Genomic DNA, 13408 nt, shown 5'->3' with positions numbered 1-13408 from the left:
CATTTCGATCGACCGACCGACCCGACGAACATTCCTACAACGTTATAAAAACTATAGAGGACACAAAGAGATGAAAAATGAAAGCGATGCAGTTACACCTGAGGGACGCTTGGGCAGTCGATAGTGGCACTGGACAATGATCAGTGATGCAAAGTACTCTTTAATAATATCCGAGATCAACGTTTCGGGGTTGCCAGATCTGGAATAATATTTTCTGAGTATTTTCTAGGTCGATATTATAAGATGTAAAATTCGACATGCCTCAAGGGTTACAGAAATGATTTATTGTTTTATCAGGCATTTTATACGTGTAACTGTCGAATTGATCAAATGCAACTTGGATTATGAAGGTGAACTTTTAGTTTACATATACATAAAAAAAGATGACTTAGGGAAGAAAACAATCTTTTTCCATAAAACCAACATACCAACTTATACCGCATAGAAATCTTTCGCTAGAATTTGATTCCTATGTGGAAAAAATCTTTTACAGAAAACAATTTTCATCAACAGTGTAGCCCAGGGAAGCAACAGGATTGCACGCACGCGCAAATACAAAATAATACATTTCCTGAATATTTCTCAAAATAATTGTTGGAATCTGGAAAATACAGGTCGACGAATCCCCACAATGTATTACATTGCCAACATTGCCCTTCCCCACATATTCGAATGATTTCGACAGCTCTCGATGTTCAAATTTAGCAAAAAAAATATTTGTAAGTAGGCAAGTGGAAAATATTATCGCACCCTCTGAATTATTTACATACTGACTACCAACTGTTCCGATCAATGACACTTATCTTAGAGGCATGGCTCCTGACTTGAGAGATAGTAATAACTAATTAGTTGTCTATCTTCTGAGTTATCACAATCTGCCCTAGAAATGTAAGCCACTGTCGAAAATCAATAAGCCACTGCGTTGTAAAATTTCTTACGTGTGTGATTTTATTTATTTTTATGAAAGAGCTTCCATCGAGAGTCGTAGCTTCCATCTGTCTATGTGAATCTTTTGTCAGTTATTGTTGTTATTGCCTCTATGTAGATGTCAAGTAGTTTTAGGATTACAATGTACTAACAGGATAGTACTGTTACCAGTATAGTAGCAGTTATTGCATCCTCAGTAGTTCATTAGTTTTCAAGACTTGCAGTGTAAATTAATTATAAAACCGGACGTATAATGGAATGAAGTATAATGCTGGCCTAAGTAACAACTTAAAATATTTTGTGCAGAGCAGAATATACATCGTTAGATTTAATTATAAAATTGTAAGGATAAGGTATAATAAGAGCATGTGGTAGTATGAGGACCCTTTGAGTTTTTATGTCAACGCTTGTCTTAAGTCCAATTAAATCTCCTAGGAATCCGTTGGTCCATAGTGCAATATACTTGTTCAATTGTGTCATGCTCTTCTCGGAAAACAATTTGGCATAATTTCCTTGCGTGGTAGAGGTTCCAAGAGGATCGCATTAACAATATCATAACCTGGTGCTTCCCTGATATCTCTTATTTCTCTTAGAGCAGTTTCAACGGTAGGGATATTTGCGGAGATGATTTAAGGTACTTTTTTGTTTCGACTCTGTGTTCCTGATTATGCTCTGAGGATGCTTGGTCAGCCTCTTTCAGAGCGATATAATAGCTAACTATGATTTTCTTCCCTAATAGTAATACTCTAATACTCTATAATACTATATAATATACTCTAATAATACATTCAAAAAATAAATAAACTATTTTTTTGCCAATATAACGCTACGAATGAATTCCACACCTCGTATTTGGATGTATTGAATAATATTACGAAAGTGTTTTTATTTTTGGGGTATAAGTACCTTGTGCTATTTGCTCGCGACCGTGATACGATTTCGTCGAGTTCAAATTACAAGTCATCCTACTGTATAATTTAATACATATTGATTCACTGATTAGATATCGCCAGTATCTATTAATTGGTAATCATTTTATTAAACTTTTATAGCGCATGTATTTACGTAGGCTTAGATAACATCGGTGTAAATATTTATAAAACAATTGGTTCAATAAGTTTGTGTTTGTATTTTTCAATTTTCTTTCGCCATATATTAATTATATTATTTTAAAATGGGTATACCAACAGTCAATTTACCATCTGGAGTGAAACCATTGCCCATTATTGGACTTGGTAGTGCTGGAGAGGTAAGTAGTCGATGGTAATTAAAAACTTTCCTTCAACAATATATTGTTTCTTGTTAAACTGATAATTGTTTCTATAATATTACTAGATATAGTATAGTGGTTTCTGATTTTTGTTGAAAATTATTTATTAATATATTATTACTAGTTGTTGCCAGTTAACATAAAATTTGCCTCTACAGTGGCTTAAAACTAGATACTTTACTTTAATTGAGATTTATTAAATTCGTATCGGTAAAGTCATCACTACATAGTATAAAACAAAGTCGCCTTTTCTGTCCCTATGTGCGCTTAAATCTTTAAAACTACGCAACGGATTTTGATGCGGTTTTTTTCAATAGATAGAGTGATTCAAGAGGAAGGAAGAGGAGGAAGGAAGGAAGGAAGGTTTTATGTATAATACATGCATAATATACTAAGGCAACATTTCTAATTTTAGAGGTTTCTAACGTGATGTCGTAAATTAACCTATTTTTTAGGCTTATTTAGCAATTAGCAAAAACGCTGCCTAACCCTACGAGTTAGATCAAATTAATGTACTACAGTATTGTACACCATAAAAAGGTCTACAAAAAAGTCCGCGATGGTATATGTTTGTCTTTTAGGGATAACCCACATTAACTATTTTTATTGTTTACTTTTTACGTGAGAAAATGGCTTATTTACGAAGCTATTTTAAGCAATACGGCATTAATCCTTATCGAATTAAGTACTTTAAATACAGTGTGCAATTAATATAGATCAATATGGTTCCTTACAGCATGTAAATTAAACAAACATTTTCAGAGATATTACAAATTTAAAATTTGCGTTTAAAAATGTGTAATGTAATAAAAATTGTATGAATTTAGATATTCCAAAGATAGCAGGAAATCTTCATAGTAAGTATAGGGGAAGAGGAATTGTTTTACTCCAAATTTAATGCGTACAGGCCAAGGGCAGTAATGAATGAACCAAAAATACTGGATCGATTTTAATCATGTTTTCATTGAGTGACATAGGCATATATATTTTATGCCCGTGCAAAGTCGGAGCGGGCCGCTATGTTTTTATATACAACGTTCATATTTTTTCTGTAGTGTATTTAATTTAGTATCAGCATTGCACCCGTGCGAAGCCGGGGCGGGTCGCTAGTATAACACTAAAAATAAGTTGTTAGGTTATGCAACATTGCTAACATACATAGAGAATATTTAGTTTAATCGTAAGATCATAAATTATCCATATTTAATGCAATATTTGTGAGGTTTTGGCGTAATTTATATGAATGGCTCGGTGAATGGAGGAAAAACGAAATGAAACAGTGGTGTTACCTGGAGATGAGGCTTGGGCAGTCGAAGGTGGCATTTCTAAACCAAACGATGGTCGGGTACTGAATGATTGGAAATACCCTTCAATAACATCCCAGATAATCGTCTCGGGGTTGCCAACTATTCGTTATCGGGTTCTAGTGGGCGCTACTGGCACCCCGCCCGTGTTCACCATCTGGGATTATATTTCTGGGTATTTTGTAGACCGTTATTCCACTAAGTAAAATTCGACATACCTCAAGGTCGCTACATGGTTCTTATAAAGTCTATTATAATTTTAAAGAAACAGAAATATTTTGCAAAATAGTTGTTTAATTGTAAAATAATTATTAGAATTTCGTTATTTTTAATTCATTAATGAAATTTGCAGTTAATTAAAGTTCATAACCAAGTATGAACAGAACTTTATAGAATATAAATATACGTTACAAACTAATATAAATGTAAATATTTCATGACTTGCTTCTTTTATTGATTGCTGATAAAAGCCAACAATGTTGTTCTTATTTTCTGTGTACTTAAAAATTATTGCATTATATTACACAACCATTTATGTGTAGTAATAATATCGTGAGTGCAAAATATATGTTGATACTTTTTACAACATATACTAAGGTTTTGTAAGTTTTGAAAATATTTGATGGTTGTCATAAAAGGCAATTAATTACACGGAAGTCTATTGTTTCAAAGAACTTAGAGACAGTTCAGTATATGAATAAACTGTTTCCACATTTTAAAATAGTTTCAATATAATTGGAAATATTCAAAAAGAGGTAAAATTGCTATCACACGAATTTCGAAATGTATCATTGCTTGTCGGGCAAAAGAATGGTTACTAAGGCGTATTGTGACAGTCCAAAGGACAAAAAGTCATATGTTTTCATGATTATTCCGAAATACCAGTTGTTTAGATTGATGCAGCATGAATCGATGACTAAATAGCTGCCAAACCAACATAGTTCTTTCGACATTGTGTAGCCGTATTGCTATAAAGATGTAAAAAATAATATATATTATATCAATTTTCCTCAATTTCAGTGAAATACAATGGATTACCTTTTCGTTTTATGAAATAATGAAATTCTTTCCCACAAAATGTGTTCTTCATATGCGAATAAAAGCCAAAACTCAGAAAGTTAGAAGCAGGCAAATCTGGATAATAAACTAGATTTCAAAACAGATAGTAATTCATTTTGGCGACGATTTTTTGATATATATTGCCGAAAACAATGTTTTGTTTTGTTAATCAATTTCTGCATTTAGTTGGTCCAAAGATTAAGGATGTTGAATTTGAATGAATTTTGCACCGAATTTTGTGAATATTGTTAAAGGATGTTCACCTCACTACAAAAACTCTATTCCTATAAACATATACATATATATATATATATATATATATATATATATATATATATATATATATATATATAAATGTATATATATATATATATATATATATATATATATATATATATATATATATATATATATATATATATATAAATGTATATATATATATATATATATATATATATATATATATATATAAATGTATATATATATATATATATATATATATATATATATATATAAATGTATATATATATATATATATATATATATATATCTATATATATATTTATATATATTATATTATAATATCATTTTAACAAGGTATGAATAATATGTTTATAATATTGCACAATATTAGGTTTTTAATTGTTAATACTCAATGAAATTAAAGATACATAATAAACTAATTGTAATTGTTATACTTTTAATAACAAGTGTTAGGCTATCAAGGTTTTCCTAGCATCAACAAACAATTTTACGCTATTATACACAGTTATTATCAAGAGTATCATCATAATAATTATATATGTTTTACTTCAGTATCTATGATTAACATGAAACTCTTAACAAGCAATATTTTAAAACATTTCATTTTAAATTTATACTTGACCCAAGTTCTATTAATAGTTTAGAAATAGATTGTTGTGAAAAATAATCAAATACAAATTAATTACAATATACCATATTAATACTAATTATAATTAAAAAAATAAGATACTTTATATCGTTGATATTTTGAAATTACAGATTACTGTACACTAATAAAATATCTATTATTTTAATATATAAACAAAATATAAAATACGTATATGGACAAACAAATTATATGATTGGAAATTTTCCTCATAGAAAAAGAAATTTAATAAATTTTAATAGCTGTATGGAATTTTTATGTAGGTAGACTAAATATAAAAGATACGTTATCTCTTTGAGTGCTAATAATACTTTTAAGAAATTTTAATAGCTTTGATTAATATTTTATTTAACTTGTTGACTGTCATATCATTTTAATAAAATATTTATAAAAACCTTACGTTTAAAAAGATACACTTCTTAAACAAAAGAGATAGTGTTATTTTTCACACGTCGGATATTAATTTATCTCTTATTTAGTATTAATGACTGTTTGCTTAATGCTTTGCTCATAAACGGTACAAGTAAAAAAAAAACAAACAATTGAAACTTTTGTAGGACTCATTAGTTGACCTTCAAACTGACTGACGGCGCATGTCAGTAGTTCGGTTTCAGGTGGCGGATGCTCGTTTGTTGCCGATAAAGGTCGAGTAATAAAAGTAATCAAACAAGTGATGATTTCATTCAGTTGTGTTTTATATTTTACATAATATCGATATGGCTATACCGTCCGTTAAGTTATTAGGAGGTTATGATTTTCCTGTTGTTGGTTTAGGAACTTGGCAGGTAATATTTCTATATCTTTCATATTATGAGAACTGTGATGGATTTTTTTTGTGTGAAGTATCTGTCGTTTATTAGCTTTACAACCAAACAGCCAACATCTTTTTCGAGTATTTTGTTATCAGTGTTGCAAGCCGACAACATCAGCGTCTTCTTTGGCGGTTACACCTTCCTGGATAAAAAAATTATTAAAGATTGAGATTTTAAAAATATGTATATTTTATTTGTAAAAATTAAAATGGTTAAGTTAAATGGTTTTTAATAATAATAATTAATAATTTAATTTCAAGTAGGGTAAAACAGTAAAAACTAAAAAGTACCTTTAATGATTTTTCTGACTTTACAAAAATATATTGTTTCACAAGAATTAAATTAATAAGAACAACTGCGTTAAATTACCAGAAAATCTTTTTTGCAACCCTAAGTTGTTAAATTTGTTCAATTGACATCGTTAGAGATCTGCAGCAATAATTTTATTATTATTCTTTTTTTGCATTAAGATTGTCGTAGTAGATTCCCTTTTCATTGCGATTCATAACACGCCACAAAAAAATCAACAAATAATAATAGTTTATTTAATTTATAGCCTGATTAAATTTTAATTTATAGTCTGACAATGAGCAAGCCCTTGAAGATGCCCTCAACGCTGCTTTGGAACTAGGCTACAGGCACATAGACACTGCTTATGTTTACCGCAATGAGCATGTTATAGGAAGAGTCCTCAAGGAATGGTTGACGTCCGGTAAAATCAAAAGAGATGATCTCTTTATCACCACTAAATTACCTATGGAGGCAATTAATCCGGACCGGTTAGTTTCTACATAAGTTAGGTACCGTGATGCTTAGTTAATTAAATTTCAGCGTAGAACAGTACATAAAAAAATCTCTGGAAAGCCTTCAATTAGATTATGTTGACTTATACCTCATTCATTTCCCTATCTGCACAAAGCCAAGGAAGCCTGATTCTAAAGATCCCATAGAGACCGAACCTACTGATCATATCGCTGTCTGGAAGGTATACGTTTAACGTATAAAGTTTATGAAGGGTCGGTATTTAATTTTATGTTTTTTTTTTGAATGCCCATGTAGAAAATGGAGGAACAAGTGGACGCAGGAAGGACAAAAACCATCGGTCTATCCAACTTCAGCATCGCGCAGATCGATAGAGTCATCAAGAACTCGCGAATTAAACCGGCATGTCTTCAAGTCGAAATCCACACGTTCTTTCCTCAAAACGAGCTGGTTAAATTCGCTCAGGATAACGGACTAGTCGTTGTGGCATATTCGCCATTAGCTAATCCCAGCATCAACAAGTTCTACGCTAAGATGGGACTACCGTAAGAATATTTCTTGGTTTTTTACAGGGTGATTGATTTCGTGTTTGGTTATTAAAACTTGTTGGATCAAAGACCATATATTATCATAATATATCTAATATTATGTCATATACAGATGCTCCGATCTCCTTACACAATGTTCCAATGTTGCGGGACTGTAAAACGCTAAACACTATACAAACATTTTAAAACAATATTTGATAGAACGTTTTTTAAAAATAAAACTATTTACAGAAAGGTCTGATACCTACATTTTCAAGTATAAATATAAGTTGCATCAGTTATAGTATATTTTTGATGTTGTATGATTGAAATAAGTGAAAAAACAAGTTTATTTCGGGAAAATGTTGAAGGTGTCATTCTGAATAACTGTGTGAAATGTAATCATTATTATTTATTAGGAGCTTGCATGTATTTTGATCGGTGATACCTGTTGGTGAGAGACAAATGTCGAATTTTCGATAACTCAAGCATTTTCTTTATTTATTAGTTTTGTTTCTAGTTTTGAATAAATCTGGCAATATTCTTTGTGCATGTGCTAATATAAGGTGGGGCAAAAGTACCGCTACTATTGACGCAATTTCCGCTGAGTGGCAATAATGCAAAGATTATTTTCAATGAATATTGTTTCTATTTCTACTCGTTCTTCTACATTGGTATGGATAGAGTTCTAGGTGCTTTTTATGTAGAAGTATCTCCCGAAGGCCTAATCTGCCTAATTAACATTAGTATATATATCTGAGTAATGTATATTATTTTCGTTAGAGAGCATATTTGCCTTTTACTGTTAGTTCTTGTTTCATTCGATACAATGTTTTCTTGTAAAGTCATTTTGATATTATGGTACTTCACCTTAGTTTGTTCTGTTACTACCTCTACATATTTTTCTTGATAAAACTACTTTTAGTCACCGCATTCTCTTTGTATTCTTGTAAAAATAAATGTCTGGAAGTTCCATTAAAACCTTTGTGGGTTATCTTTACACTACTTAAATCCTATATTAACCAATAGTGTATGAAGGGATGTTTGACATCCCTCAAATAGCTGCATGTCTTTTGACATTTTGTGGTTACTTTCCACACTAACAATTCAATAACTACTCTCAGAAATAATTGCATTAAATTATGTTTCGATGCAAAAAACTTTTTACTGTTTTTATACAATTCGTATATTTGGTATTTGGGCATCAAGCTGATCTTGATTCGTCATCGGTTTCGCATAATGACGGTTTCTTTTTGGTGAATTTAAGGTTACATTGCTATTTATTTTTTGGGATAATATTTATTGCAGCTGTAACGTGCAGAAAATATTTTCAATAAAAATCATGGTGATTTGAAATGTATTGAAACAACGTTTGCTTGTTTATAACCTGTAATTATAGTATTTTCAAGAATTTTGTAAACGTTTCACAAACGGACAACTTTTGCAGGCTCATTCGGTTACATGTTCGAAAATGTCAAACAACATTCTATCCCTTTTTAACAGAATAAAATGAATAGGATAATATAGTCTCACTGTAAAACGAATTTACCACTTTTGACATGCACATGTTGATGAAGTGCGTCACTACTGTTTTGAATAGACTATATTACATAGAACACGTAATTTATATGTTAATGTAACTATTATTTTTTAGTCCCAAAGAATTACCGAATATGCTTACCAATGGCATTATAAGCAGCATCGCCAAGAAACATAACAAGAGCAACGCCCAAATTATGCTTAAGTTTCTGCTTCAGAGGAACATAGTAGTTATTCCAAAAAGTGTCACTGCTACCAGACTAAAGGAAAACATAGACCTATTCGATTTTACTTTGGATGGGGATGACTTAACTGCTCTTAGAGGTTTGGATCAGGGTGAACCAGCAAGAGTGTGCGACTTTTCCTTTGCTAAAGCGTTAGTATACAAATAAGATGATCCTTAGAATAATTGGTTTATGATTTATTGGAATTTTAGGTTTGTTTCCCATCCCGAATGGCCATTTCCACCAAGAGACTGATAACGAAGAATAAAATTGTTTATATCGATTAAATAAAATATACTATAATATTGTCTTAGCATGCTGTTTGTTTTTAATATAATTCCTGTGTGTTATGAATCCCTATGAGAATAAGTTTCAAGCTGGTGATTCAGTTTGCAGATTCTATCATCGAATTACATATAAGCATATATAAAGTTGTAAATCAAAGGCATATACGTTTTAAGGAGTTACTGAGTTTGATTTTTAGAAGCGACGTCTTACTCTATCTAGCAGATTATAGTTTAATCGTTCTCTATTTATGGAATTTAAAGATATTCATGATGATCATATCTATAGAGCGTGAGCTAAGGTTTTATCTTCAAATAAATTAATTTTTATTAGATATCTATTAAACATTTTACATTTCATTATTTTATCCACTCGGCATAAGTTGGTACTGCTAATCGCTGGTTTCTCGTTGATGTATATTTGGTTGCCTATTGTGTTTGTAATAAAGAGAAAAGGAAATTAATAAATTTAATACTTATTACATGCAAAAAATTCAGATCTTTGATGATTTTAGAAACATTTTGATGACGTATGTATAAAACTATTTTAGATAGACTGTATATGAGGGTCACTATTTATATTTTGGGAATAGGAAAAAATATATAAATAGTTAAGCTGCGAATATATTTTTATTGTTTTTCAAAGTACTCGCCACGATGATCAATACACTTTTGCAAACGCTTAAACAAATTTTAAAAGCATTTATTCCATTCCGAATGAGGTATCTACAAAATATGATTTTTGAAAACTACAATACCTTCTTCGGGCGATGAAAATCGTTGACCACGCAGTTTAGTGTTCACGGATGTGAACAAAAAGAAGTCAAATCAGGGCTGTACGGCAGATGACCGATCAATTCGATGTTTTGAATGCTCAAATAGTCTCTTGTTTGAGCCGATGTGTGAGAACTCGCATTGTCATGATGCAGAATAATCCGGCGTCTCTTCCTTATTTCACTGAAGACTATTGGCAAACAGATGGTTGTGTACCAATCAGAATACCTGCTCTACGATCCTCTAGGGACACTCTTGAAATATGACCAGTTTTCCCGAAGAAACATGCCAACATTGTCTTTGAAGTCCTTCTCTTACGTCAGTAACCTTTTTGGATTTGGTTTATCTTGGAACACCCATACAGTCAACTGCTGCTTACTTTCGGGCTCATGCGAATATTATCCATGATTCGTCACCCGTCACGATTTAATAAACGTCTTTTGAAGCACCACGATTGTATTTCTGAAACATTTCTTTGCTCCAATCGACACGAGCCTTTTTTTGAGCGATTGTCAAATTGTGTGTTATCCAACGTGAACATAACTTTCGCACAACTAAGTGTTCATGTAAAATCGCATATATACTTGCAGAACTAATGCTTAGGGATGCCTCAGTCTCACAATGGGTGATATGACGGTCTTGCTTAATTATTTCGCGCACAGCATCGATGTTTTCTGGCACAACAGCCGATTTTGGACGACCTTCACGAAACTCGTCGGACAGCGACTACGACCATGATTGAATTCACTAAACCAGCGATACACAGTGGTTTTTGACGGAGCTTCATCGCCAAAAATCAAATTAAATGGATTGATGCACTTTTGTTGTGATAATCCACACGAAAATTTTCACGAGTTCCATTTTTTGCGGAGACGAAACTTTCAACTAAATATAAAATAAGCAAATAGCGTCCGTTCGACAAAATGTTCTGAGTATGTATATCGTCAAAAATGTCAAACTTGCATGACATGATGCACTCACATGACAACAGTGTTGCCAATTCCCGAAATATAAATAGTGACCCTTGTAATAAGATTCCATATTTATGTCTCGCGAAGTCGGGAAGTTAATATCGATACATTTAGTATATTATTGATTGGTATTTTAAATTCCTATGACTACATTTACCTAGAGAATCCTAAAAAAGCGAAATTCCTTTTTCATTAACCCAAAGTATACAAGATATGTGGAGAATTATTTACTGAACAACTTGGTCGCTCCCTAATGGCAGGAGGCATGAGGTAAACAAACCTAAAGAGAGAAAAGAAAAAGCGCCGGCCAAACGATCACTTTCTGATTGGCGTTGTATGGGCCTCGGTATGCCCGACCGGCTCTCATCTCTCCCTGCATTGAAACAAATTCCGCAGGAATCCGATCCACCGCGTCGACCAAAAAAGGACCCAATCGACGACGGTCTCTTCGCGCAGAGAGAAACGTGGGACCTTTTATGGGCCGTATATTGTCAGAATTAAGGACGAAAGCCATTGGATGGAACACATTTGCATACTTGTTCGGCGCGCAATCATAAAAATCCGACGATAATAATCGGCAACGTACCGGCTCCTCTTCGTTTTCTTCGTCTTCTTCGGTTTCATCTTCGTCTTCTGCGAACATGCCTTTGTTGGGACGCGATTATACAATATCTGCGGCGATGTCGTCGCAGATTTTTTTTTAGAATTTGGTTACTTAAAAAAATACCTCTGTATAATTTCCAGGCTGCTTTATATTGAAATAAGCATTAATTAATGTTGGCAATCGTCCTTGCACTCGAAATTCAATCACAATTTACTAAGTTAATCATGTTTTTCTAATAAGAGAGTAAAGGGAATAATATAAAAATGATATTCTACTAATCAGGCATCTATTTGATATAACAATAACAGATGTTTTTTTTTACTTTTAACATTATATTACATTCACTGCACATATAATTAAAGGACTTATAGGTTACTCTTCTCTACCTCTGGTATCCCTTGGAGGCTTAACCACGTAATGAATAATTGTATATCCAAGTAATGAAATTTATTTTTATTAGAGAACATAATTTGTTTCTTGTACACTCTACAATATGATTTTCTACATTTAGTTATCCTATATCCTTATAGTTATCCTACAATAATTATATACTCAGTTGTTTCCACTCTCATCACCCTGTCTTAGCATTGTCAGCGTTGAATTATAATCCCATATCTAGAAAATTTCATTTACTCACTCTCATCTTCCGAGCCACTATTCAAGTCAATAAATAATCTGTTCATTTCCAATCTAACACTAATTCAGAACTACATCATTCGTCAATGCCTTTTTCGGTGTGTCTGATGGAGTTCGTCCAAACCGAAAAGTGTTATTGTAGATAGTGTATTGCTTTCCATATATCCAAACAGTTTTTGCCTGTATATCTTTCTTGGTCTGGATATCTACTATGGTAATTATTTGCCATAATATATATGCATAGTACAGCATTGTATCTCTTTTTAACTGGAATAAAATGAGAAAGAAAACATATGTCCGATATTACAACGAATTTACAAAGTGCAATAAACAATACATTATACATCTTGATGACATAAGTTCTGCGTCAAACTGCTGCTTTGGATAGACTATAGTAAACAAGCTGGTTTTAATGAGCTGCTGAATCGTTTAATTTGAAATAATGATTTGTTATCACGTGACATGGATAATAAATAACAGGTTAATAAACCCCAAATTGAAATAAAAAGTATTACACTAGTACTAAATACTACTTCTGCACTGTTTGATATGTTTTCCACGGTTAATTAGATTTTTCTATCTTCGGTAAATGTTGTTATCTCCTAGCAAATTTTAATAAATAGTATGAGGGCTGGCTTGGTTGGCGCATTGGTAGAGGCGCTAGAAACTGTTGCGATAGTCGCGGGTTCGAATCCTCCTGGGGCATGGTCGCAAAATTATGTTTGTGATGGTGTAACATTTATGATTGTCTTTAGGCAAGAGTGCAAAATCCTACAAGGAAAATGATCCCAGTAACGCAAGTAAA

General features: G+C 32.0%; 1 protein-coding gene across 2 annotated transcripts; it reads left to right on the top strand.

Annotated features, from left to right (window-relative positions):
• Positions 1 to 2017: 2017 nt before the first annotated feature.
• Positions 2018 to 9647, top strand: LOC143195413 (aldo-keto reductase family 1 member B1). Of its 2 annotated transcripts, none has more exons than XM_076402494.1 (6): positions 2018 to 2176; positions 6862 to 7061; positions 7114 to 7267; positions 7342 to 7589; positions 9226 to 9486; positions 9547 to 9647. In XM_076402494.1, the coding sequence occupies exons 1-6, from the start codon at positions 2102 to 2104 to the stop codon at positions 9587 to 9589; spliced, it is 981 nt and encodes a 326-aa protein (XP_076258609.1). In that variant the 5' UTR covers positions 2018 to 2101; the 3' UTR covers positions 9590 to 9647. The 2 variants fall into 2 exon arrangements, with proteins under 2 accessions (XP_076258609.1, XP_076258610.1); XM_076402495.1 differs by lacking the exon at positions 2018 to 2176 and adding an exon at positions 6097 to 6255.
• Positions 9648 to 13408: the final 3761 nt, after the last annotated feature.

This window comes from Rhynchophorus ferrugineus, unplaced genomic scaffold (genome assembly GCF_030347505.1).
Source record: "Rhynchophorus ferrugineus isolate W39M unplaced genomic scaffold, kcgeb_rfMv2 rfM4, whole genome shotgun sequence".
Classification (NCBI taxonomy): Eukaryota; Metazoa; Arthropoda; class Insecta; order Coleoptera; family Curculionidae; genus Rhynchophorus; species Rhynchophorus ferrugineus.
The sequence above is the reverse complement of the archived record's forward strand: the minus strand, read 5'-3'. Positions and strand labels throughout refer to the sequence as shown.